Source organism: Pongo pygmaeus, chromosome 6 (assembly GCF_028885625.2).
Source record: "Pongo pygmaeus isolate AG05252 chromosome 6, NHGRI_mPonPyg2-v2.0_pri, whole genome shotgun sequence".
Lineage (NCBI taxonomy): Eukaryota > Metazoa > Chordata > Mammalia > Primates > Hominidae > Pongo > Pongo pygmaeus.
In genome coordinates, this window is record NC_072379.2 from 133,896,061 (window position 1) to 133,917,844 (window position 21,784).

At 39.6% G+C, this 21,784-nt stretch overlaps 1 protein-coding gene across 34 annotated transcripts in view; it reads left to right on the forward strand.

The window, feature by feature from the left end:
• Positions 1–21,451, forward strand: part of CALD1 (caldesmon 1) — a 229,233-nt gene extending 207,782 nt beyond the window's left edge. For 13 of the 34 annotated variants that reach the window (XM_063667822.1, XM_063667842.1, XM_063667821.1 and 10 more), the window contains 6 exons: positions 1,113–1,253; positions 8,884–8,927; positions 9,024–9,105; positions 10,750–10,887; positions 11,309–11,404; positions 16,109–21,451. In XM_063667822.1, coding sequence (XP_063523892.1) covers positions 1,113–1,253; positions 8,884–8,927; positions 9,024–9,105; positions 10,750–10,887; positions 11,309–11,404; positions 16,109–16,210 — 603 coding nt within the window. In that variant the 3' untranslated portion in view covers positions 16,211–21,451. The remainder of the gene's footprint in view (positions 1–1,112; positions 1,254–8,883; positions 8,928–9,023; positions 9,106–10,749; positions 10,888–11,308; positions 11,405–16,108) is intronic. The other 21 variants (XM_063667845.1, XM_054494614.2, XM_054494609.2 and 18 more) reach the window with 3 other exon arrangements.
• The last annotated feature ends 333 nt before the right edge of the window (positions 21,452–21,784 follow it).

Genomic DNA, 21,784 nt, shown 5'->3' on the forward strand with positions numbered 1-21,784 from the left:
ACTACCAAACACAGGATCCTTCTATGACATCCTCTGACAGATGAACGTCTAGTCTCTGCTTGAGAACATGCAGTGATAATGATCTCACAGCTTAAGAACTACCAAAGACTGCATAAATCTCTCAGAAAATCAAGTTGTGCAACTTGATCAGAGCCCTGATAGAGAAGACAGAGTATTCTAGACTAGGAATGAAGACAAAGAGGGGTTAATGAAACAGTCTCTAAACATTTGCAATTGCACCACTATGGTGCAATGTCTACAGCATTTCAGGTTTGTCAAACCATCTAAATTATATATTCACTTGAAGCGGAGAGGAACCATAAAATCACTTCTTGTACCATCTGGCAAATATAGTACCACAGATTTAGATCGCTTTTCACATAAGTTATTAATTTGTCTTCACAACTCTCCTAGGATGTAGGTAGAAGGAATATTCATATCCCTTTTACATATACAGAAGTGTGAGGTCATCGTTAATGACCCATAGGACGGTGGTGATTATGTATCATCCTATGGGAAATCACCATAATGAGTGTTAGTCTAAGCCAGGGGTGTCCAATCTTTTGGCTTCCCTGGGTCACATTGGAAGAAGAATTGCCTTGGGCCAGATGTAAAATACACTAACACTAATGATCACTGATGAGCTAAAAAAAAAAAAAATCACAAAAAGGTCTCATAATGTTTTAAGAAAGTTTACTAATTTGTGTTAGGCTACATTCAAAGCCATCCTGGGCATGATGTGGCCCCTGGGCTGTGGGTTGGACCAGCTTGGTGTAAGCATTTTACATGTGCTTTCTCACTGAGTCCTCACGAAAGCCCTATAAAATGAGTACTATTGTTATCTCTATTTTACAGATGAAGAAACTGAGCCACAGAGCAGATAAATAACATGGCCAAGGTCAGGCAGTTGGAAAGTAGCAGCACCAGAATGCAAATGCAGGCAGCTCGACTCCAGCTCTCAGGCTAAACCTCTGGTGACCACCTAGAAGGGGAGTGTCGAGCCTGCAGCCTGAGTCTGCTGCCTCTCCAACTGTGCTCTCTCTCCTACAGCACTCTTCCCTTTGGCTGTGAAGCTGGTACTGATGCCTCGTTATTCGTTCTTTCTCTCTTAGGAAGAGAAGAGGAGGCTAAAGGAAGAGATTGAAAGGCGAAGAGCAGAAGCTGCTGAGAAACGCCAGAAGATGCCAGAAGATGGCTTGTCAGATGACAAGAAACCATTCAAGTGTTTCACTCCTAAAGGTTCATCTCTCAAGGTATTTTTTTCCCCAGAAAACCTCTATTAGAATATGATAGAGACTGGATTTTAGCCCCTTGTTTGGTTATTGATTATACAGGGCCTTTGCTTTATTTATCTTTTAGCTATCCTTCCATGTTAATCTGTTCAGGCTGCTATAACAAAATACTTTAGACTGGGGCCAGGCACTGTGGCTCATGCCTGTAATCCCAGCACTTTGGGAGGCTGATGTGGGCATATCACCTGAGGTCAGGAGTTCAAGACCAGCCTGGCCAACGTGGTGAAACCCCATCTCTACCAAAAATACAAAAATTAGCCGGACATGGTGGCACACACCTGTAATAATCCCAGCTACTTGGGAGGCTTAGGCAGGAGAATCACTTGAACCCAGGAGGCGGAGGTTGCAGTGAGCTGAGATCATGCCACTCCACTCCAGCCTGGGCAACACAGCAAGACTCCATCTCAAAATTCATCACTCACAGTTCTGGAGGCTGGGAAGTCAAAGATCAAGGTGCCAGCAGATGTGGTGTCTAGTGAGGGCCTATTCCTCATAGATGGCACCTTCTCCGTGTCCTCACATGGTGAAAGGAGAAAGGGAGAAAACAGGCTCCCCTAGGTCTCTTTTATAAGGGGACTAGTCCCTTAGGCCTCTTTTATAAGGGCACTAGTCCCATTCACAAGGGCCCCACCCTCATTACCTAGTTACCACCCAAAGGTCTCGCTTCTTAATACCAACACATCAAGGATTCAGTTTCAACATATAAATGTGGGACCACAGCACCTCCTTTCAGCTGTTTCACAGCTTCTCTTTGTTTACAACATATGGAAAGGAGAGACAGTAGTGAAATTTTTATCTGTTGTTTATTAGATGCTTTGGCATCAAAATGACATTCGGTGATTATCTCTCAATTTCACTGATCCACATTATCCATGTGCCTCATTCCTTTGAGCAATTGAGAATAGAGACATTTAAAATTTATAAAATGGGAAAGTATATTTTAAAAGTTTAAGCTGCTTTTCATGCTAGCTGTCCATTTTTTCTTTGTCATGATTAAAAGCCAGCTGGAAATGGTACAGGTGCAAATTTTAAAGCAGTTATTATGGGAGGAGGTGAAATGTGACTTGGAAAGGGTCCTTTTCCAGGATGGCTTTGGTCCTATGACAGCCTTCATGGAGCACAGCTCCTATTTGATGTAAAACAGAGTGCTGCCAAGAGAACAGAGAAGGAGCAGGAATCAGCTGAATCAGGGAGATGATAGAATAGTTGAGATGTAGGGAAAACACAGTGGACTCAAGAAAGTAGCATCCTTGATTTATAATCAGTCCACCATTATTGCCAGTGGCAGTTTCTTTGAGGATTAACATCGTTGAGCATCTAGCACAGTGCCTTACATCATATTGAAGATACTTAATAAAAATTTCTTAAATGATGAATAAAGGAATGAATCTTCGGAGATTGGGACTTTTAACATTTCATTTTCCATCAACCTAGCTAGGTTATAAGGCATCAACAATGGACAAAGCCATGAGAGAATTATACCCAGGTCTGGCCGGGCACAGTGGCTCACACCCGTGATCCCAGCATTTTGGGAGGCCGAGGTGGGTGGATCACCTGAGGTCAGGAGTTCTAGACCTTCCTGGCCAATCTAGTGAAACCTCATCTCTACTAAAAATACAAAAATTAGCCAGGCATGATGGCGCACACCTGTAATCCCAGGTATTTGGGAGGCTGAGGCAGGAGAACCACTTGAACTTGGGAGGCAGAGATCGTGCCACTGCACTCCAGCCTGTGTGACAGAATGAGACCCTATCTCTAAAAAAAGAAAAAAAAGAATCATAGCAAGGTCTGGATGGTTAATTATGTACATATGTGTACGGTTATATCAAGTGGCACACCAAAATGACCAAAAGCTGCTTACATTTTACAGTTATTACTTGTTCCACATGAAAATCAGAATTTTTTAATTCCCAAATAACTTCACTTAGTCTTTTTTTTTTTTTTTTTTTTGAGATGGAGTCTAGCTCTGTTGCCCAGGCTGGAGTGCAGTGGCACGATCTTGGCTCACTGCAACTTCCGCCTCCCAGGTTCAAGCGATTCTTCTGCCTCAGCCTCTCGAGTAGCTGGGACTACAGGCGCACGCCACCATGCCTGGCTAATTTTTGTATTTTTAGTAGAGATGGGGTTTCACCATATTGGCCAGGCTGGTCTCGAACTCTTGACCTCATGATCCGCCCACCTTGGTCTCCCAAAGTGCTGGGATTACACGCATGAGCCACTGTGCCCAGCTCACTTAGTCTTTATGATGGTCTGGGTCCCAGTCATATTTCTGATACCTCCCAAATAAATTATTTGTACTTGAACCCTTGTCTCAAGGTCTGCTTCAGGGAAAATTTAAACTAAGCCACAGAGGGATTATACATTTAATATCTGATTATTTATGAAATACTTAATGCATGCTATGTCCTATGAGGGAAAGAACAAAGCAAGGTGGCTGCCCTGATGGCACTAATGACTGCCTCAAAGAAACAATTCAAGAATTACAAAAGTAAGCAGAGCAAAATGAGTAGAGAAAGGCTTTGTGGAGTAGGCAAGCTTTATTTATAAACTCTGAAATTTGAATTTTATGTAATTTTATTGTGATTTTCTAATGTCATGAAATATTACTCTTTTTTGGATTTTTTTTTAGCCATTTAACAATGTGAAAACCATTCTCAAGGCCAGGTGCAGTGGCTCACACCTGTAATCCCAGCACGTTGGGAGGCCGAGGCAGGTGTATCACCTGAGGTCAGGAGTTTGAAACCAGCCTGGCCAACATGACGAAACCTCATCTCTACTAAAAATACAAAAATTAGCCAGGCAAAGTGGCAGGTGCCTGTAATCCCTACTCAGGAGGCTGAGACAGGAGAATCACTTGAACCTGGGAGGTAGAGGTTAGCTGGGCGCAGTGGCGCATACCTGTAATCCCAGCTACTAGAGAGGCTGAGGCAGAAGAACTGCTTGAACCTGGGAGGCAGAGGTTGCGGTGAGCCGAGATCGTGCCATTGCACTCCAGCGTGGGCAACAAAAGCAAAACTCCGTCTCAAAAAAAAAAAAAAAAAAAGAAAAAGAAAAAGAAAACCATGCTTCTCTTTCTACCTTCTTTAAAATCCCACCCAAGCCTTCCTTGAACAGTCTTGGTAATATGAAGAAAATAGTAGTCATCTAGACTTCCAAATTCTACGTGGTTTTTTTTTTTTTTTTTTTTTCAGGAGAAACTACAACCTACCCTCCCCTCCTCTTTAATTATTTCTTCTCTACCAAATTTCTCAACTTACTTATTTCTCTGGTCTTTCCCACAACCAGATGCTGGCTTCCGGTTTCATCTAGTACCCCCAGGAAGCCATTTATCTACTCCCTCTGGTGGAGAGGCATTTGTCTGCAATTGATTAAAGGAGATGTACAAAAAAGGTCTAGGATATTTTAAATTTCTATGTAAGAGAGTCACATATTCAGGCGTAGACAGTCTATGCTTCCCTCCATGTATGTGCCTTGAAGAACTTGCTGTGACTCTGATTTTCAAGCTCAATTTCATATTCTACAGTGTAATTGGGATAGCTATTGATACCCTTGGCCCTGCAACTTTTATAAGTGGTCACAAGTTAGCATTGTAGAATACCAATGGGAGGAAAAATATTTGCTATTTGACATCAAAATACTATTAACTAGTGTATTTTTAAAAAATATCTCATGATTTCTATTCCTTGTTTGGGAAAGTCTGTACCTGATTTTTCATCATTAAATTATGTTAGCAGTGACTGATTTTCATATGTAATAAAGAATAGATTTTAAGTAAATTAAATTCAAAGATTTTTTAATTTATATTGCCTTTATTGGTTGGGGACAGGGTGTGGAGTAATGAGAGCACCAATTTTCTAAAACGAATAGTGTGCTTTTATTCCAAGTTTTATCGAGACAATACTGCCACCTCTTGGTCTTCAGAAGAACCAATTTCCCTCGTTAAACTCCTTAAACAGAACATTTAATATACAAATTCAGTACAAATTGTTTAGAGTCACTAAGTTAGATATTTTCTAGCAGGAGTGCATCAGTAAACGGACAGTGCATCCTGACAAAATGTGCGAAATGCAATGATGAAGTCAAGCTATGTTAGCTATGATAGAAGCAAAAGGAGGAGTAGGAATCTGAGAATCTCGGTGATTTGAATAAATGCCATGGCCAAGTTTAGAAAAATGATCCCTGAGTCATAAAGATGCTGCAGGTGGGACAAAGAACAGTTCTCACCTCCGCTATCCCCTTCTGCGGTGCCTCTATCCCACGACACTGAATTTTTCTTTATCCTTCAGTCTCACCATGCTGCGTGCCTTGTGGCTCTCCAAATCTTTGTACATGTGCTTGCTTTGCCAGAAATGCCCTTTCCTGGCTAAGCCATGCACTTCCTTTCTCACTTTCATAAACTCGTTTCTGAAACCATGTAAACCAGAAACTACTAATCTCAGCTCAAATATCAACACTACTGAAAAGCCTTCTCCAACTCCCCCAGATAGTTACTTCTTACACACACAGCATTTTTTCTTTAATATTATACCTACTGTTAATTTTTAAATATTTTATTTTATATACTTTACTAGTCTTCTCTACTAAATTCTGTGTTCCTTAAAGAATAAGACCTTGTCCGTCGGGCACAGTGGTTCAAGCCTGTAATCCCAGCACTTTGGGAGGCCAAGGTGGGCGGATCACGAAGTCAAGAGATCGAGACCATCCTGGCCAACATGGTGAAACCCCGTCTCTTCTAAAAATACAAAAATTAGCTGGGCGTGGTGGCACGCATCTGTAGTCCCAGCTACTCGAGGCTGAGGCAGAAGAATCACTTGAACCTGGGAGGCGGAGCTTGCAGTGAGCCGAGATTCCACCACTGCACTCCATCCTGGCAACAGAGTGCGACTCTGTCTCAAAAAAAAAAGAAAAAGACCTTGTCTATCTTAGCTTGCTCAGGTTGCCATAACAAAATACCATAGACTGGATGGATTAAACAATAGAAATGTATTTTTCACAGTCCTGGAGGCTGGAAGTCCGAGATCAAGGTGCGAGCAGATTCAGTTTCTGGTGAGAGCCCTCTTCATGTCTTGCAGATGGCTGCCTTCTTACTGTGTCTTCACAAGGTGGAAAGAGAGCGAGGGAGCTCTCTAGTGTCTCTTCTTGTAGGGATAACAATCCTGTAGGATCAGGGTTCCATCGCTATGATCTCATTTAACCTTAATTACTTCCTTAGAGGCCCCATTTCCAAGTACAATCACATTGGGGGTTAGGGCCTCAACACATGCATTTTAGGGGGACACAATTTTATCAATAGCACTATTTTATTTATTGGTATTCAATTTTATATAGAAGGCACTCAATATATTGTTTATTGGCTAATTGTTTGGCTGACAGCCTGGCAGGGATAAAAATAGGATGGATGGATGGATGGATGGATGGATGGATGGACGGACGGACGGACGGACGGACGGACGGACGGACGGGTAATATTTATTAAAAGTGCCAGTGCATTGCATGGTTCTAAACTGTTTCACCTTACTCACCTGGGAATTTTTTCTACAGAAATATACTTCTAAGTTTATAATTAAAATCAGAAAAATAAGAGTTACTTTACAGGTGTTTTATATATTCCCATAAACTCAGCACTACTTATAGTACTTTTTTGCATAAAGTTTTTTAAGTAAGAGTCTGCTTTTGTCTTTGTAGGAAATCATCAGAAAGAATGAAATGCTCTTACTAATATCTATAAAAGTGTTATTCAACTGATATTAGAGAGGAAGCATGTTTTCAAAAAAAAAAACTCTATGGTATTTATTAATTGCTCATGAATCCCAGACCAGTCTGGGTCAGAAAGAACCCCTCACATCTTGGAGAATTGTGTGTATCCCCTCAAAATTCATATGTTGAAATCCTAATCTGCAATATGATGGTATTAGGAGGTGGGATCTTTGGAAGACAGTTAGGTCATGAAGGTGGAGGCCCCGTTAATGGGATTAGTGCCCTTGTAAGAAGAGACACAGAACCTTATTTGCTCCCTCTCTATTCTGCACTATATGAGGACACAGCAGGAAGGTGGCCATCTGCAAACCGTGAAGAGAGGTCTCACCAGACCCCAACCATGCTGGCAACCTAATCTTAGACTTCCCAGTCTCTGAAACTGTGAGAAATGTTTGTTGTTTTAAGCCACCCAGTCTATGGTAATTTCTAACATTAACCGAGACCCACTGAGACAAGGGGCCACTCAAACATACTAGCCTAGGGCAACTAAAATCCAGTAGATTTCCTGGCTGTCCTGAACAGGGAAGAAAATGGAACTTTTCAGCGTGCATGTGCTTTGGCACATGCAGTCATAAGCAAAGAAGGTATTTGCTCATGGTATTGATAGGTGATGGGTGGCAGAGGATATTTCTAGCCTGGAGTTGGGTGTGGCATGGATTCAACAAATATTTGCTTATTGCTAACATCTAAATTTAAGTGTTACAGTTTCAGTAAAATATAATGTTTGATTTAGCAGCTTCAGTTGTAGCAAAAAGTTCCTAGCTTTAAAAAAAAAAAAAAAGAATTCATCAAAGACTACTAACTGCTGATTTTTTCTGTCCACCCCTGTTTCTCTGGGCTTATTTCCTCATTTCACACTTGGGCTAAGAGGGGCTTCATGGGAAGCCTCAGCCATTACAGATGAGCTGTGCCCCATCCTCATTCTACCTGCATCCCATCTTTTACGTTCCAAGGCTAATTAAATTCAATAATAGGCTTGATCATTGACCCTTGTCAAGTTAGAAAATCAGGTTAAGCAATAAGGGACTAGTTCACATTTCCTAGTTATTCAATCCTGTTACATACCAAATACATAGTTAAAACATTGTGGGAAAATTTTGTTACTCAAATAGCATGGCATGTGTCTAGTAAATACATCCTAAGAGGTAACAGTGTGTATTTTTGAAAAAATTACTTAAGTTTGTTGTTGTTGTGTTTTGTTTGTTTGAGACAGATGCTCGCTCACTCTGTCACCCAGGCTAGAGTACAGTGGCACAATCTTGGCTCACTGCAATGTCTCCCTCCCAGGTTCAAACAATTCTCCCATCTCAGCCTTCCAAGTAGCTGGGGCTACAGGCACATGCCACCACACCCAGCTACTTTTTGTATTTTTTAGTAGAGATAGGGTTTCACCATGTTGGCCAGGCTGGTCTTGAACTCCTGACCTCAAGTGATTTGCCTGCCTCGGCCTCTCAAAGTGCTAGGATTATAGGCGTAAGCCTCAGCGCCCAGCCAATTATGTTAGTCTTAAAATTTAATTATTTTGCCACTGATTTATATTGTTTTAGAGGCATTTTTATTCCATTTCTGTCTGGTCTTTTATTTTGCCTTGAAAACTCGATTTTAACACATTTTCTCTATTCTGTATCAATCCTACCTTCATTCCCCCAAGTCTCACTATCAAATACCTTATATGTAGTTTTGCTTTCTAGCAGAGCTATGCACAGTAACTCAAATACCCTTATATGCTCTTTGGTGTGTTTAACAGATTCAGGGATGATATTGGCCTGGGCTGAGAAACACTGTTTATAAGCTTGAAATATTAATTGGATTTATTTTCTTTTGCAATTCCTAGATAGAAGAGCGAGCAGAATTTTTGAATAAGTCTGTGCAGAAAAGGTAAATATGGTTGATGGTTCAATTGAGCTAATCAGCTAGCATATGTACGAGAAGATTCTCTCTCATATTTTTATATGTATGTGTTTACTTTTTTAGCAGTGGTGTCAAATCGACCCATCAAGCAGCAGTAGTCTCCAAGATTGACAGCAGACTGGAGCAGTATACCAGTGCAATTGAGGTGAGAATTGTCCTCAGCGTTATGGTCCTGCTGAACAGAAATAGATTCTGACAACATAGAAGATCATAAAAACACTTAGGACAATAATCAAGTCCAATAGCCCCAGGAGTGTTAGAATTTTTTTTTTTTTTTTTTTTTTTTGAGACGGAGTCTCACTCTGTTGCCCAGGCTGGAGTGCAGTGGCAATCTCAGCTCACTGCAACGTCTGCCTCCTGGGGTCAGGCAATTCTGCCTCAACCTCCTGCGTAGCTGGGATTACAGGAGCCCACCACCACACTTGGCTAATTTTTGTATTTTTAGTAGAGACAGAGTTTCACCCTGTTGGCCAGGCAGGTCTCGAACTCCTGACCTCAAGTGATCCACCCGCCTTGGCCTCCCAATGCCGAATGTGAGCCACCACACCTGGCCCCCAATGGTGTTAGAATATTAATGATGCTTTATTACACTTTGAAATTCTAAGTTCTAAGAAATACAATAATAAAGATAAATTTTAGAAGAGTTTTAAATAAATTATTTTCTACTTTCAGCCTGAATACTGTTTAATGAAAATGTTTTTTTTTAACGAATGGGTTTACTGGTATTTAAATATATATATATTTAAGTCTTCTTTCAAGTCTTCTGTCAGATCTGGGGTTTAAATGTCACTTCCTCAGAGTAGCCTTCTTTGCACCCCCAAACTAAGTACTGCCCCCCAATTGTGTGCCATGCTTTATGGCACATCATTATTTTTCATAGCACTTAGCACAATGTGGAATAAATACTTGTATAACTAGTTGCTATCTTTCCTTTCTATTAAAATATAAGCCCACTGCAGCTGACTGTCTTGTTTTTTGTTTGTTTGTTTTTTGTTTTTTATTTTTATTTTTTGAGATGGAGTTTAGCTCTTTTTGCCCAAGCTAGAGTGCAGTGGTGCAATCTCGGCTCACTGCAACCTCTGCATTCCAGGTTCAAGCGATTCTCCTGCCTCAGCCTCCTAACTGTCTTGTTTTGAGCACGATTGTATCCCCAGAGCCTAGCAAAGTGCCCTTCATACAGTAGGCATTTAAGAAGTATTGTTGAGGCCAGGTGTGGTGACTCATGCCTGTAGTCACAGCACTTCGGGAGGCCGAGGCAGGAGGATCCCTTGAGCCCAGGAATTCGAAACTGGCCTGGGCAACATAGGGACTATGCCTGGCTAATTTTTTCATTTTTTTCTCTACAAAATAGAGAGAGGCCTATGGTTCCAGCTACTTGGGAACCTGAAGTGGGAGGACCACTTGAGCCCTGGTGGTCGTGGCTGTAGTGAGCCTTGATTGTGCCACCGCACTCCAGCCTGGGTGACAGAGCAAGACCGTGTCTCAAAAAAAAAACAAAAAAGTATCTGTTGAAGAAACAAAGTAGAATATCAATTTCACAATAAATTGTGTCCCAACAAAAAGCATATTTCATTTTTGAAAGATTCTCTGATCTAGCTGTGATGGTTTATTTTGAGGGACATATGTCATCAGCATACAGTTTTACAACAGAAATTATCACTCTCATTTTTGGTGGAGGTGTTTACACAATGAATTTTTAAGATGATAATGTTGAGGAAGACAAACTCACTATAATTTTATGAGAACAAACTTCCCAGCACCAATCCTAAAAATAACTCACAAATTTCAGGGAACAAAAAGCGCAAAACCTACAAAGCCGGCAGCCTCGGATCTTCCTGTTCCTGCTGAAGGCGTACGCAACATCAAGAGTATGTGGGAGAAAGGGAATGTGTTTTCATCCCCCACTGCAGCAGGCACACCAAATAAGGTGAGCATCTGATTTTTGTCTTTTAAGTGTAGAGGGGCATATTTTTTTGCATGTCGATTTTGATTTAGGAATCACACTAGTAAATAATAAAAGCAGTGAAGAAGGTGCAATTTGTACTTTGTTTTGCAATGACCACAAAAGCAAGCTCAGAGAGAATGTGTTCATGAGGTTGCACGAGGTACTAAGCCCGGGCCATCTTACTCCAAATAAAGTGCCTGAGCTGAAATGTCCACCCTTGGAGTTGGAGTCGGGTGAGTTACAAGGGAAAGAAAACCAGATAACATATTCTGTAAATATCAAGTGTTAAGGTTTATGGTTATGTGAAATCATACTTAATGATATTTTGAATTTGCTTTGAAAATTCCTTCCCAGGTAAAGTTTACTTCATTCTTTAATATTTTGGATGATTGCCCCTTTGTAGGAAACTGCTGGCTTGAAGGTAGGGGTTTCTAGCCGCATCAATGAATGGCTAACTAAAACCCCAGATGGAAACAAGTCACCTGCTCCCAAACCTTCTGTAAGTACCTTCAGGTTTTTCTGAGTTTCTTTGATCTCCCAGCTTTTACCAGCAGAAGAAAATAAGCAGTTGGTCTGTTTACCTAGGAATGGCAGTGCTCCTGTTCTTTGCTTTCCCTGATGAATAACAAACAGGAAAGTGTTCAGACTTACAACAGTTCTAAGAAGCTGCATCTCAGTTACTCAGAGGGTAAAATGGAACCAAATAATCACCTCCACACCCTAACTGAGAGGAGGAATCAGCTAGAATATTGAGGCAGTTCAAATTTAGATCCTTTACGCGTCTATTTGTTTAGCTTCTATTCTATAAATTCTGGATAGAAATTTGAAAATGAAAGGTCAAATCATTTTGGCTACTTCTTTGTCAAGAGCACCCCTAAACTTATTCCCAAAAGAATATGTATGTTGCCTATTGGGAACCCATATGTTCCAATTTGCCTAATTTTTATAACTTGGCACAAAAATGCAGTTATTGGGTAGTTGTTGAAATAATTGGTCTAATTGTGTTGTCAACACCTCCTGAGGAAAGTCATAAAACTGGAAACTAGAAAAACTGGTTATGAATGATGTTTTTGAGAATCTAAAATTTTCTTAATTTATTAAGTGCAGCTATCTTACTAAACAGTACGTTTCTTTTCACCTTTTCGTTGAATATATACGACAATTGCTTGCATTTGTCATTATAATAAGAAAACGTATCAAGCTCCCCCTGTATATTGCTGAGCTTTCCCTGTTAAGTTTGCTTTTATAGCTTTGTTGGTGCCCAAGGGAGCTGAGAGTCCACTGTCATAATCCTACATTCTGGAGGAAGAAGAAAAACTTTCCAATCCTAGGCCTCTGTGCATTTAATTGCATCCATTGGCTCCATGCCATTTAATTGCATTCGTTGGCTCCATATATAATCTCCAAAGTCATTAAATTTTGTCACTTTCCAATTTAAAAAGGAAGAAATGGAAATGTTCACAAATCCTTCTTGGGCACAACTCCTTGAACCATTTAATTAATCTACACCCCGAGATTCTTTGCATAAAGGCTCACAGGAGGTATAAACTAATATCAACCCAATTTACAATTGGAAAGTCTTTATACATTGAAAAAAGCAACTTTTCCTCCCCCTCTCAATAGGTACAAGAATGGGGGTTTATAAAAGGACACAGTTGAGGCAAGAGACTGGACCCAAAAGTTATGTGTTCTTTAGCGCCTCAAATTTTCCAAGCATCTCTGGTAACATAAGGAGTAGAAATTATTTTCAAATACAAAACAAACAAAGCCATGGCAGTGTATATAAGTTTTGTGGTTCCAGACCAGTGATTATTAACCCTTTTTGAATTATGAACCCCTTTAAAACCTAATGAAATTTAAGGACCCTCTCCCCCAAAATATACATATAAAAAAACAAGGCAGTCAATGGATCTACTGAGTAACTCTCAAGATAGTAAGTAAGGAGAGAAAGATCTATGTTTCGCTCTTCGATAAGTATGAAATATTTGGAGGAGATGTTAATTTTTGCACGTTTATGATATTTGCAATCTTTCATTTTTGTAGCAGATTATACTCAAAAATTTGATCCAGAACTTGGCCCCTATTCTTTTATCAGCACTTTAACTTGTAAACTTAAAAGTTTACCATCATCTATATGACATCCTAATGAGGTTAAAAAGATAAAATTCAGTTATTATTATGATAGGTATAACTGTATCCAGGTTTCCACAGCAAAAACAAAACAAAACAAAACATACACCATGTTCTGGGGCTATTGACAGCCTCCTAAAAAAAAAAAAAAAAAAGGTATTGCAGAGAAATTACAAGATCATTGCCTGCTTTACCTACTAATTAGTATGTGACTTGCTAGATCACCCCCTAGAGGGTGAAGAAAAGGAAAGAAGAACATGGCAGTTAGTATAGATTTTAGTGAGATCCTTCTTCCCATTAGATTTTGTAGACTAGTGTGGCTTCCTGAATGAGAACCAGATGGAAGAAAGTTCTATGAAATCAATGTTGTAAATACACCAGACTGCTACTGGGATGTCCCTTGCTATTTGTGGGTAGAATTTATAGGATTTCAGTGTAACTTTGTAACTGCAATTCAATTCTGAGTATGTCTGTTTGAGCTGGTTTGTCTATTCTTTGTGTCTAAACTACATGTTATGCAGCAATTAAAAAGCTAATTTGTCTTTCTTTTTGTTTAAAAAAAAAAACCAACAATGTCTTTCTCAGCTGACCTTCTGTTCCTCACTCTTTGGTCTCTGGTTGATTGGAAACCTGCTTCTCCTGCCTTCATTTCTCCCTCTTCTTCCGGAGTGGGTCTTTCTCTAAAATGTAGTCTGGTCAGGTAATTCCTTTATATTTCCCCTTTGATTAAAATGCCAACTTATAACTCAGATGTTAATATTTTCTTAAAAGGACTCTTTAAACTCTTTAAGTGATCTTGAAAGATTCATCGGCAGGATTTATGGGAAGTGCAATCCATTCTCTTAGGTAGAAGAACATGCATGAGAAGGAAAAATATTTGTCTCATATGAATCAAATAAACAAAGCGATAATAGCTGCTTTCCAGAGCTTCCCTCAGCATGTTCCTAATTATAGTTTCCAAAATTTTAAAACAGTCTTCCAGACAGTTTGGCAGCTTCCACATACGCTGGCAAATGTAGTGGAATTCTACAAAAATAATCTGATTTGTTGCTTAATGGCTCCAAGTTAAATAGGTGTAACTCTCTAATAGAATATCAGGAATTCATGCCACAGAGGAAATCCAGAAACTCAGTAAAGTTTAGGCAAATCTGAAATGCTTCACAGGTATCATTTAACTGTGCATTTTCAGTCTTACAATCTCAATACTATCTATCAGAAATATGTCCATTTAGATCAGTGTCCACGGGTAAATGCAATTGCTGTTAGCTTTGCCTTCCTCCTGAGAAAAGGGTTTGCCAAGATAAGCATTACTATTTCAGTAAAACACATTTATTTTCTACAAACTACCTTTTGCCAAGTACTAATATAAGCAAATGCTGGAGGAAAAGTAAATTGAAACAGAAATTTGGATCTTTATCCAAATGAAATTAATTATGAGGTAGTAAATAAAGACTCTAAGCTATATAACTGTTATCGATCATATTTTAGTGTTTCCATCCCAAGATTTCCACATGTTCTTACATATGTCATCAACTGTCAACTTCTCGCATGGGTTCAATTTGTGATGAATGTTTATATTTGCTAGGTTCTACTGATCCACTTCTGAATTACCCACTTGCCCCTTGGGAGACACAAAATGATTTTAGGGTGAGGAAAGTGCTGCTAGAAAAGGGACTCTGTGGCTGGGCGTGGTGGCTCATGCCTGTAATCCCAGCACTTTGAGAGGCTGAGGAGGGCAGATCATGAGGTCAGGAGATCAAGACCATCCTGGCTAACATGGTGAAACTCCATCTCTACTAAAAATACAAAAATTAGCTGAGCATGGTGGCTTGTGCCTGTAATCTCAGCTACTCAGGAGGCTGAGGCAGGAGAATCACTTGAACCTGGGAGTCGGAGGTTGCAGTGAGCCGAGATTGCACCACTGCACTCCAGCCTGGGCGACACAGCAAGACTCTGTCTCAAAAAAGAAAAAGAAGAAAGAAAAGTGACTTTGTTTGGGCTGCCCGGCAATGGATCCCAAGATAGTGATTCCAGAGCAAGTTGTTTACATGGAGGTGAAGAAAACCCTACAGGGGCTGAGGTTGGGAGAAGAAGGCAGCCCGCACAGAAGGTGTTATTAAGCAAGTCCCCACATGGACTGTTAAACCTTCATCCCATGGAGGAAATCCTGGAAGCCACCAAAGAACACATACTTCAGAGGTTACCCAAGCTGAGGCGAGAGTGAGCCTGAAAATAATATTGCACCAACATTCACCAGTCAGCCATTGAGGACTGCTCCTGGGGATGTTATAATAACTCTCTGAACTTTCCAGCCTGCCTCCTGGGCAGGCAAAACAGGCATCTGTACCCAGAGAAAGTCCCTAGGCAGAGAAGTGCTGTGTGGGCAGTTGGCAGTCAGGCTGGTGTGCACTAAAGTAGTCAGGGCTGGGGGAAAAGAGGTGAGTACAAATTGAGTTCATCTGTGAGGCAGGAAATGCTTATCAAACCCCAAATTAATTATTTTTAAATAACCCATGATCTATTGACTTGTAAGAGTGCAGAAATTTAAAATGAGGCTACATTATTTTAAACATGCTCCTGTTTCACTTTTACTGATCAATAAACAGTAAGTCCTTAGGAAAGGGCAAGGACCCAGAGGCTATAGTTCCAGCCCATTCTCATATCCTAAGACATGTCACTGTCTATATAAAATCAAATGACAGCTAACCCCATCTCTACTAAAAATACAAAAATATTAGCCAGGCATGGTGGCACACGCCTGTAATCCCAGCTACTCGAGAGGCTGAGGCAGGAGAATCACTTGAACCTAGTAGATGGAGGTTGCAGTGAGCCAAGATCACGCCACTACACTCCAGCCTGGGCTACAGAGTGAGACTCTGTCTCAAAAAAAATTTAAAAAAAAAAACATCAAACAACAGCTGATGGTCCTTTCAATTCCATTTCAGATCACTGGGGTAAAGTGTATTAAACAACAAATTGATTCAAATAAACAATAGATGTGGCCATTTATTTAGAGCTGGCTAGAAAATGTAAATGGCCACCTATCAATGTTTTTCTGCTTTCTTTTTATTAGGACTTGAGACCAGGAGACGTATCCAGCAAGCGGAACCTCTGGGAAAAACAGTCTGTGGATAAGGTCACTTCCCCCACTAAGGTAATCTATTGGGAAGACTAGTATTTCAGAGGTTTGTTTTCCTGATATATGGTGTAGTATAATGTCTTGGAGTCAGATGAGAAATATCACTGACCTATAGATCTTTGCCTGCACACCCATCAGTGTCTAAAAGACCAGTACATAACACAGTGAAAGGAAAAGTGCATTGCAAGTTTGTCAGTCATACAACATAAACAGCCCAAATCCATGGAATGGTTCTCACTAAGACATTCTCAATACACCACAGACTGCGGTGGTAGGAACGCTGGCAGCAGAAGGCCGTATGGGATACCATGGTCTACGTTTCCTTACAAGGTCCCAGCTTGGTGCCACAGTCATTTAAAAATCACTTGGGGAAAACATCTGTCTCCCTGAGTGTTTCCAAAACTGCTTTCTGGAACCATTTTAGATTATATTGCCACTGCCAGCAGCCTAAGACTCAGGGTTGCTATGGCAAAAAAATTAAAATAATATTCAAAAGTAAGGCAACCATTTACCACCCTATGAAAATGAATGACTAAGAATGATTGGGTTCCTCTTACTTTTAGTCTTCTGGTCAAAAGATATGGTCATTCTTCAGAAAGGAGGCTCTGAAGAACATCTAAGTGATGCTTAGACTGCAAATGGGACCCTTTGTGGTACAAGGAGCTCATTCAACTCCCAACTGTAGCCTTTCCCCATTTCAAGTAATAGACCTAGTCTTCTCCTTCAATAAAAAGAAAATTAAAAAGGGAGAAACTGGAGACCAACAATAAGCAAGGTTAGAACAGGCTGCTTATGGGTTGATTTAAACAGAAGCACTTCGTAAGCAAACTCAGGACTAGAGAGCACATCAAAGGCAACTAGAGAATCGCTACAATTCACTGCAGTGAGAGAATTACCTTCCCTTTCCTACTTTCTACATGCTCTTAGTTCTGGTGCAGGTACCTAAACATATTACCCCACCTTCACTATTAGCTACGTATTGCGCTTTTATTCCATTAAAATCCACTAGCCTTTCTAAGTCATTGCTAAACATATGAAAAGTACCTGCTGGTAATTATCACATTGCAAACTACTAGCACTACAAGTGAGCACCCCACTATATACCAGACACTATTCTACCTTCTTACCCTCCATTATTTCATTTGATCCTCCAGTCACCATGTGAGGTAAGTAGTGTATCATTCTCATTTTGCAGCTGAGAAAAATGAGGCACTGAGAGATGAAGTAACTTTCCCAAAGTCACACAGTGAATAAGTAGCATAGCCTGCACTGATACTCCAGCAGTCTGATCTGAGCCTGCATTTTTAACCATTATACATGGTACTTTCTTTTAGGATGCATATTCAGGAGAAAATGTATAGTTGTTCAATTCCTTGCATAATTTTCTCTTGGTGGCAGAGGAGAAAACAACTTTCTTTGTTATTTTTTAAACAAAGAATGAGCTTGTCGACCTAAGCTTTTATGACCTCTCTAGCCTATGCTATTAGCGCATAGCAGGTTTGTCAGCCATGCAATGTAAATAGCCCAAACCTATGGAATGGTTTTTAGGAAGACGTTCTCTATACACCACCGTGGGAGGAACGTTGACAGCAGAAGGCTCTCCTCTCAGACCTCTGAGAGGTATCTGACCTCTCAGAATGGCAGTCCCAGTGTTTATATAGGTTCTTGTCTGAAAAGGAGATGTCAGCTGGCCATAGACCATCATCACCAGTATAATGGAGTCTCTCTGGATAACATTCCTCCTAGCCAGAGCTCTGGAAAGTGGAGCAAAGATGATGTGGAATGGTCAGACTCAGAGAACTCCACTGACATACAAACATGAATGGTACTCCCTGGAGTTATGTAGCATCAGGGCAGTACAAGGTAGGAGGGTAACAGTGTGAGTTTTCACATGCCACTAACCTCTTTCTACAGTAGTAACAGTATAACCACCAGACCCAGAACTGAGTTTATGAGGTAGCAGATTAGGTACCTCTTTTGCTCCAAACTGTCAAACTCATTTCTTGTTACTCAGTCATTCCTTAGAAATGAATACAATGAACACCCTTGAAAATTGGAATTCACAACACTTTAAGATTTCTTAATAGCTTGGCAAAAATTTTTAGCAACTAGCTGAGGGGGAAAGAATAGTATAAGAATAGGACTATAGATCAGATAAGTCTCATGGGATAGAGGTGTACTAAGAATAGGAGGGAGAAAATAGAGATTGCTAGATTAAAAATGGGAGAAAACTAAAGATAAACATCTTCCTTCACCATCATACATTGATGTGGCCCTCACTGAGCTATTCAGTCGCATGTGCCTGTTCTGGAATACACACTGTAGATTTTTGGCTCTTACGGTGGAGCTTAAAAATGAAAAAAAACAAAGCAACTTACTTGACTCTAAATGCTATGAGCAAGGCCAAAAGTTAAGACAGGAAAAGAGGACATGAAGGAGAAAGACAGGAAGAGGGAAGTGAAAAAAATCAGCAGAAGGAAGGATAAAATAAGATCCAGCCAGGCGCAGTGGCTCACACCTATAATTCCAACACTTTGGGAGGCCGAGGCAGGCAGATCACTGGAGGTCAGGAGTTTGAGATCAGCCTGGCCAACATATGGGGAAACCCCGTCTCTACCAAAAATACAAAAATTAGCCGGGCGTGGTGGTGTATGCCTGTAATCCCCAGCTACTCAGGAGGCTGAGATGAGAGAATCGCTTGAATCTGGGAGGCAGAGGTTGCAGTGAGCTGAGATCACACCACTGCACTCCAGCCTGGGCGACAGAGCAAGATTCCGTCTCAAAAAAATAAAAAGTAAAATAAAACATCATATTTGAATGGAATGCCGATAATAATCCTCCCTTTCATAAATATTTATTCCTGCCATACTATTATTCCTTTTTCTTCTGACTATAAAAACCATCTGCCTGAAACACTGCAGGCTGTCAGTTTCACACTACAGGCTGTCAAATTTCAAGTTCTCTTCTCTTGGCAGGTTTGAGACAGTTCCAGAAAGAACCCAAGCTCAAGACGCGGGACGAGCTCAGTGGTAGAGGGCTAATTTGCTCTGTTTTGTATTTATGTTGATTTACTAAATTGGGTTCATTTTCTTTTATTTTTCAATATCCCAATAAACCCATGTATATTATCACTATATTTAATAATCACAGTCTAGAGATGTTCATGGTAAAAGTACTGCCTTTGCACAGGAGCCTGTTTCTAAAGAAACCCATGCTGTGAAATAGAGACTTTTCTACTGATCATCATAACTCTGTATCTGAGCAGTGATACCAACCACATCTGAAGTCAACAGAAGATCCAAGTTTAAAATTGCCTGCGGAATGTGTGCAGTATCTAGAAAAATGAACCATAGTTTTTGTTTTTTTAAATACAGAAGTCATGTTGTTTCTGCACTTTATAATAAAGCATGGAAGAAATTATCTTTGTAGGCAATTGTAACACTTTTTGAAAGTAACCCATTTCGGATTTGAAATACTGCAATAATGGTTGTCTTTAAAAAAAAAAAAGAAATGTACTGTTAAGGTATTACTTTTTTTCATGCTGATGATTCATTCATATCTAAATTACATTATTATGTTAGCTGACAGTGGTACTGATTTTTTAGGTTGGTTGTTTTGTGGATTTCTTTAGTAGTGATAGTAGCCTGAACCACATTTTAGATAACTCAATTATGTATGTATGTGCATACACATATACAAACACACTAATGGTAGAATGCTTTTTTATGTGCTAGACTATTATATTTAGTAGTATGTCATTGTAACTAGCCAATATCACAGCTTTTGAAAAATTAAAAAATCACATTATATTAATATTTCATATTTGCCAATAGAAACATGGCAGATAGGTATCAATATGTTTTCAGTGCCTGATGACCTATAAGAAGAAAGTATTGAAAAGAAGAGAGATTAGAAGTGTCACAAGGAGTTGAAATTTTCTAAAAGGCATAGTATTTAGTTTATAATTAAATGCATTCTTGAAGTCCAGTGTGAATTTTATTAATGCTATCATCTCGACCAAGCTCAAAGCCTACTTATTAGAAACAATGAAGTTCACAATAGGTCATAAGGTCTCTTCCTTTTCTAAAATTGAAAGACAAGAAATTTAGTGCCAATATTGTACAGATAGAAATTCCATGTATGAGTCTCAACAAAGACTACCTTTGGCTAAATGTCTGGAAGCAGAGAAGTAAAGTGAGCAAAATCCAGTATTGAGGAGTCATGACAGTACTTTGATCTTTATATACTCTGAAGCATTTCTTTAAACTTTTCTACCTTTGTCATTGGTACTTGTAGTAAGTTGACAATGTGGTGAAATTTCAAAATTATATGTAACTTCTACTAGTTTTACTTTCTTCCCCAAGTCTTTTTTAACTCATAATTTTTACACACACAATCCAGATCTTATTATATAGCCTCTAAGTCTTTATTCTTCACAGTAGATAATGAAAGAGTCCTCCAGTGTCTTGGCAAAATGTTGTGGTATAGCTAGATACATACAGTGGAGTTATATAAACTCATACCTCAGTGGACTTAACCAAAATTGTGTTAGTCTCAATTCCTGCCACACTGAGGGAGCCTCCCAAATAACTATTTTCCTATCTGCAGTATTCCTCCAGAAGAGCTAACCAGGGCAGGGCTGGCATGAGAAGTGATGCCTGCGTTACAAAGTCTATCTTCCTCATAAGTCTGTAAAGAGCAATTGAATCTTCTAGCTTTAGCAAACCTAAGCCAAAGGAAGGAAAGCCACGAAGAATGCAGAAGTCAAACCCTCATAACAGAGTAGGCACAAGTCTACAATAAGCTAAATCAGAATTTACAAATACAAGTGTCCCAGGTAGCATTGACTCCCGTCATTGGAGTGAAATGGATCAAAGTTTGAATTAAGGCCTATGGTGAGGTAACATTGCTTTGTTATACTTTTGAACAAGAGCTCCTCCTGATCACTATTACATATTTTTCTAGAAAATCTAAAGTTCAGAAGAGAATGTATCACTGCTGACTTTTATTCCAATATTTGGATGGAGTAAGTTTTAGGGTAGAATTTTGTTCAGTTTGGATTTTATCTTTTGAAAAGTAAATTCCTTGTTTACTGGTTTGACTATAATTCTCTGTTATCTTTATGAGCTAAAACTGCAAGCTGACTAGCACGTTCTGTGAATCTGCCATTCCTAAAAATTTTATAAACACTTGATATTTTTCACTGATAATGGATCGCTCCAATAAACATATATTGTGAAAATGCATCCACAATAAATGGAATTCCTTCCTGCAAAATGTCTTTGTCTCACTTATTTTTATGTACAATATTGATAGTGAGAGGTATGTCTATTATAATAAAGATTATGGCACAGTAAAACCTATATTTTAGGTTGAGTCTTGGTTTCACTCTTTAAAGAAGAAGAGCATTTTCATATTTTTAAATTATCTAATAAAATATAGAAAATTGGTCTTATGTTGACAACTGACCAAACATGTATGGAAAAGGTTGAAGAGGGATTTTGCATATCATTTCTAAAAGAAACTATCGTCCAGGCACAGTGGCTCACGCCTCTAATCCCAGCACTTTGGGAAGCAGGAGGATTGCTTGAGCCCAGGAGTTCAAGACCA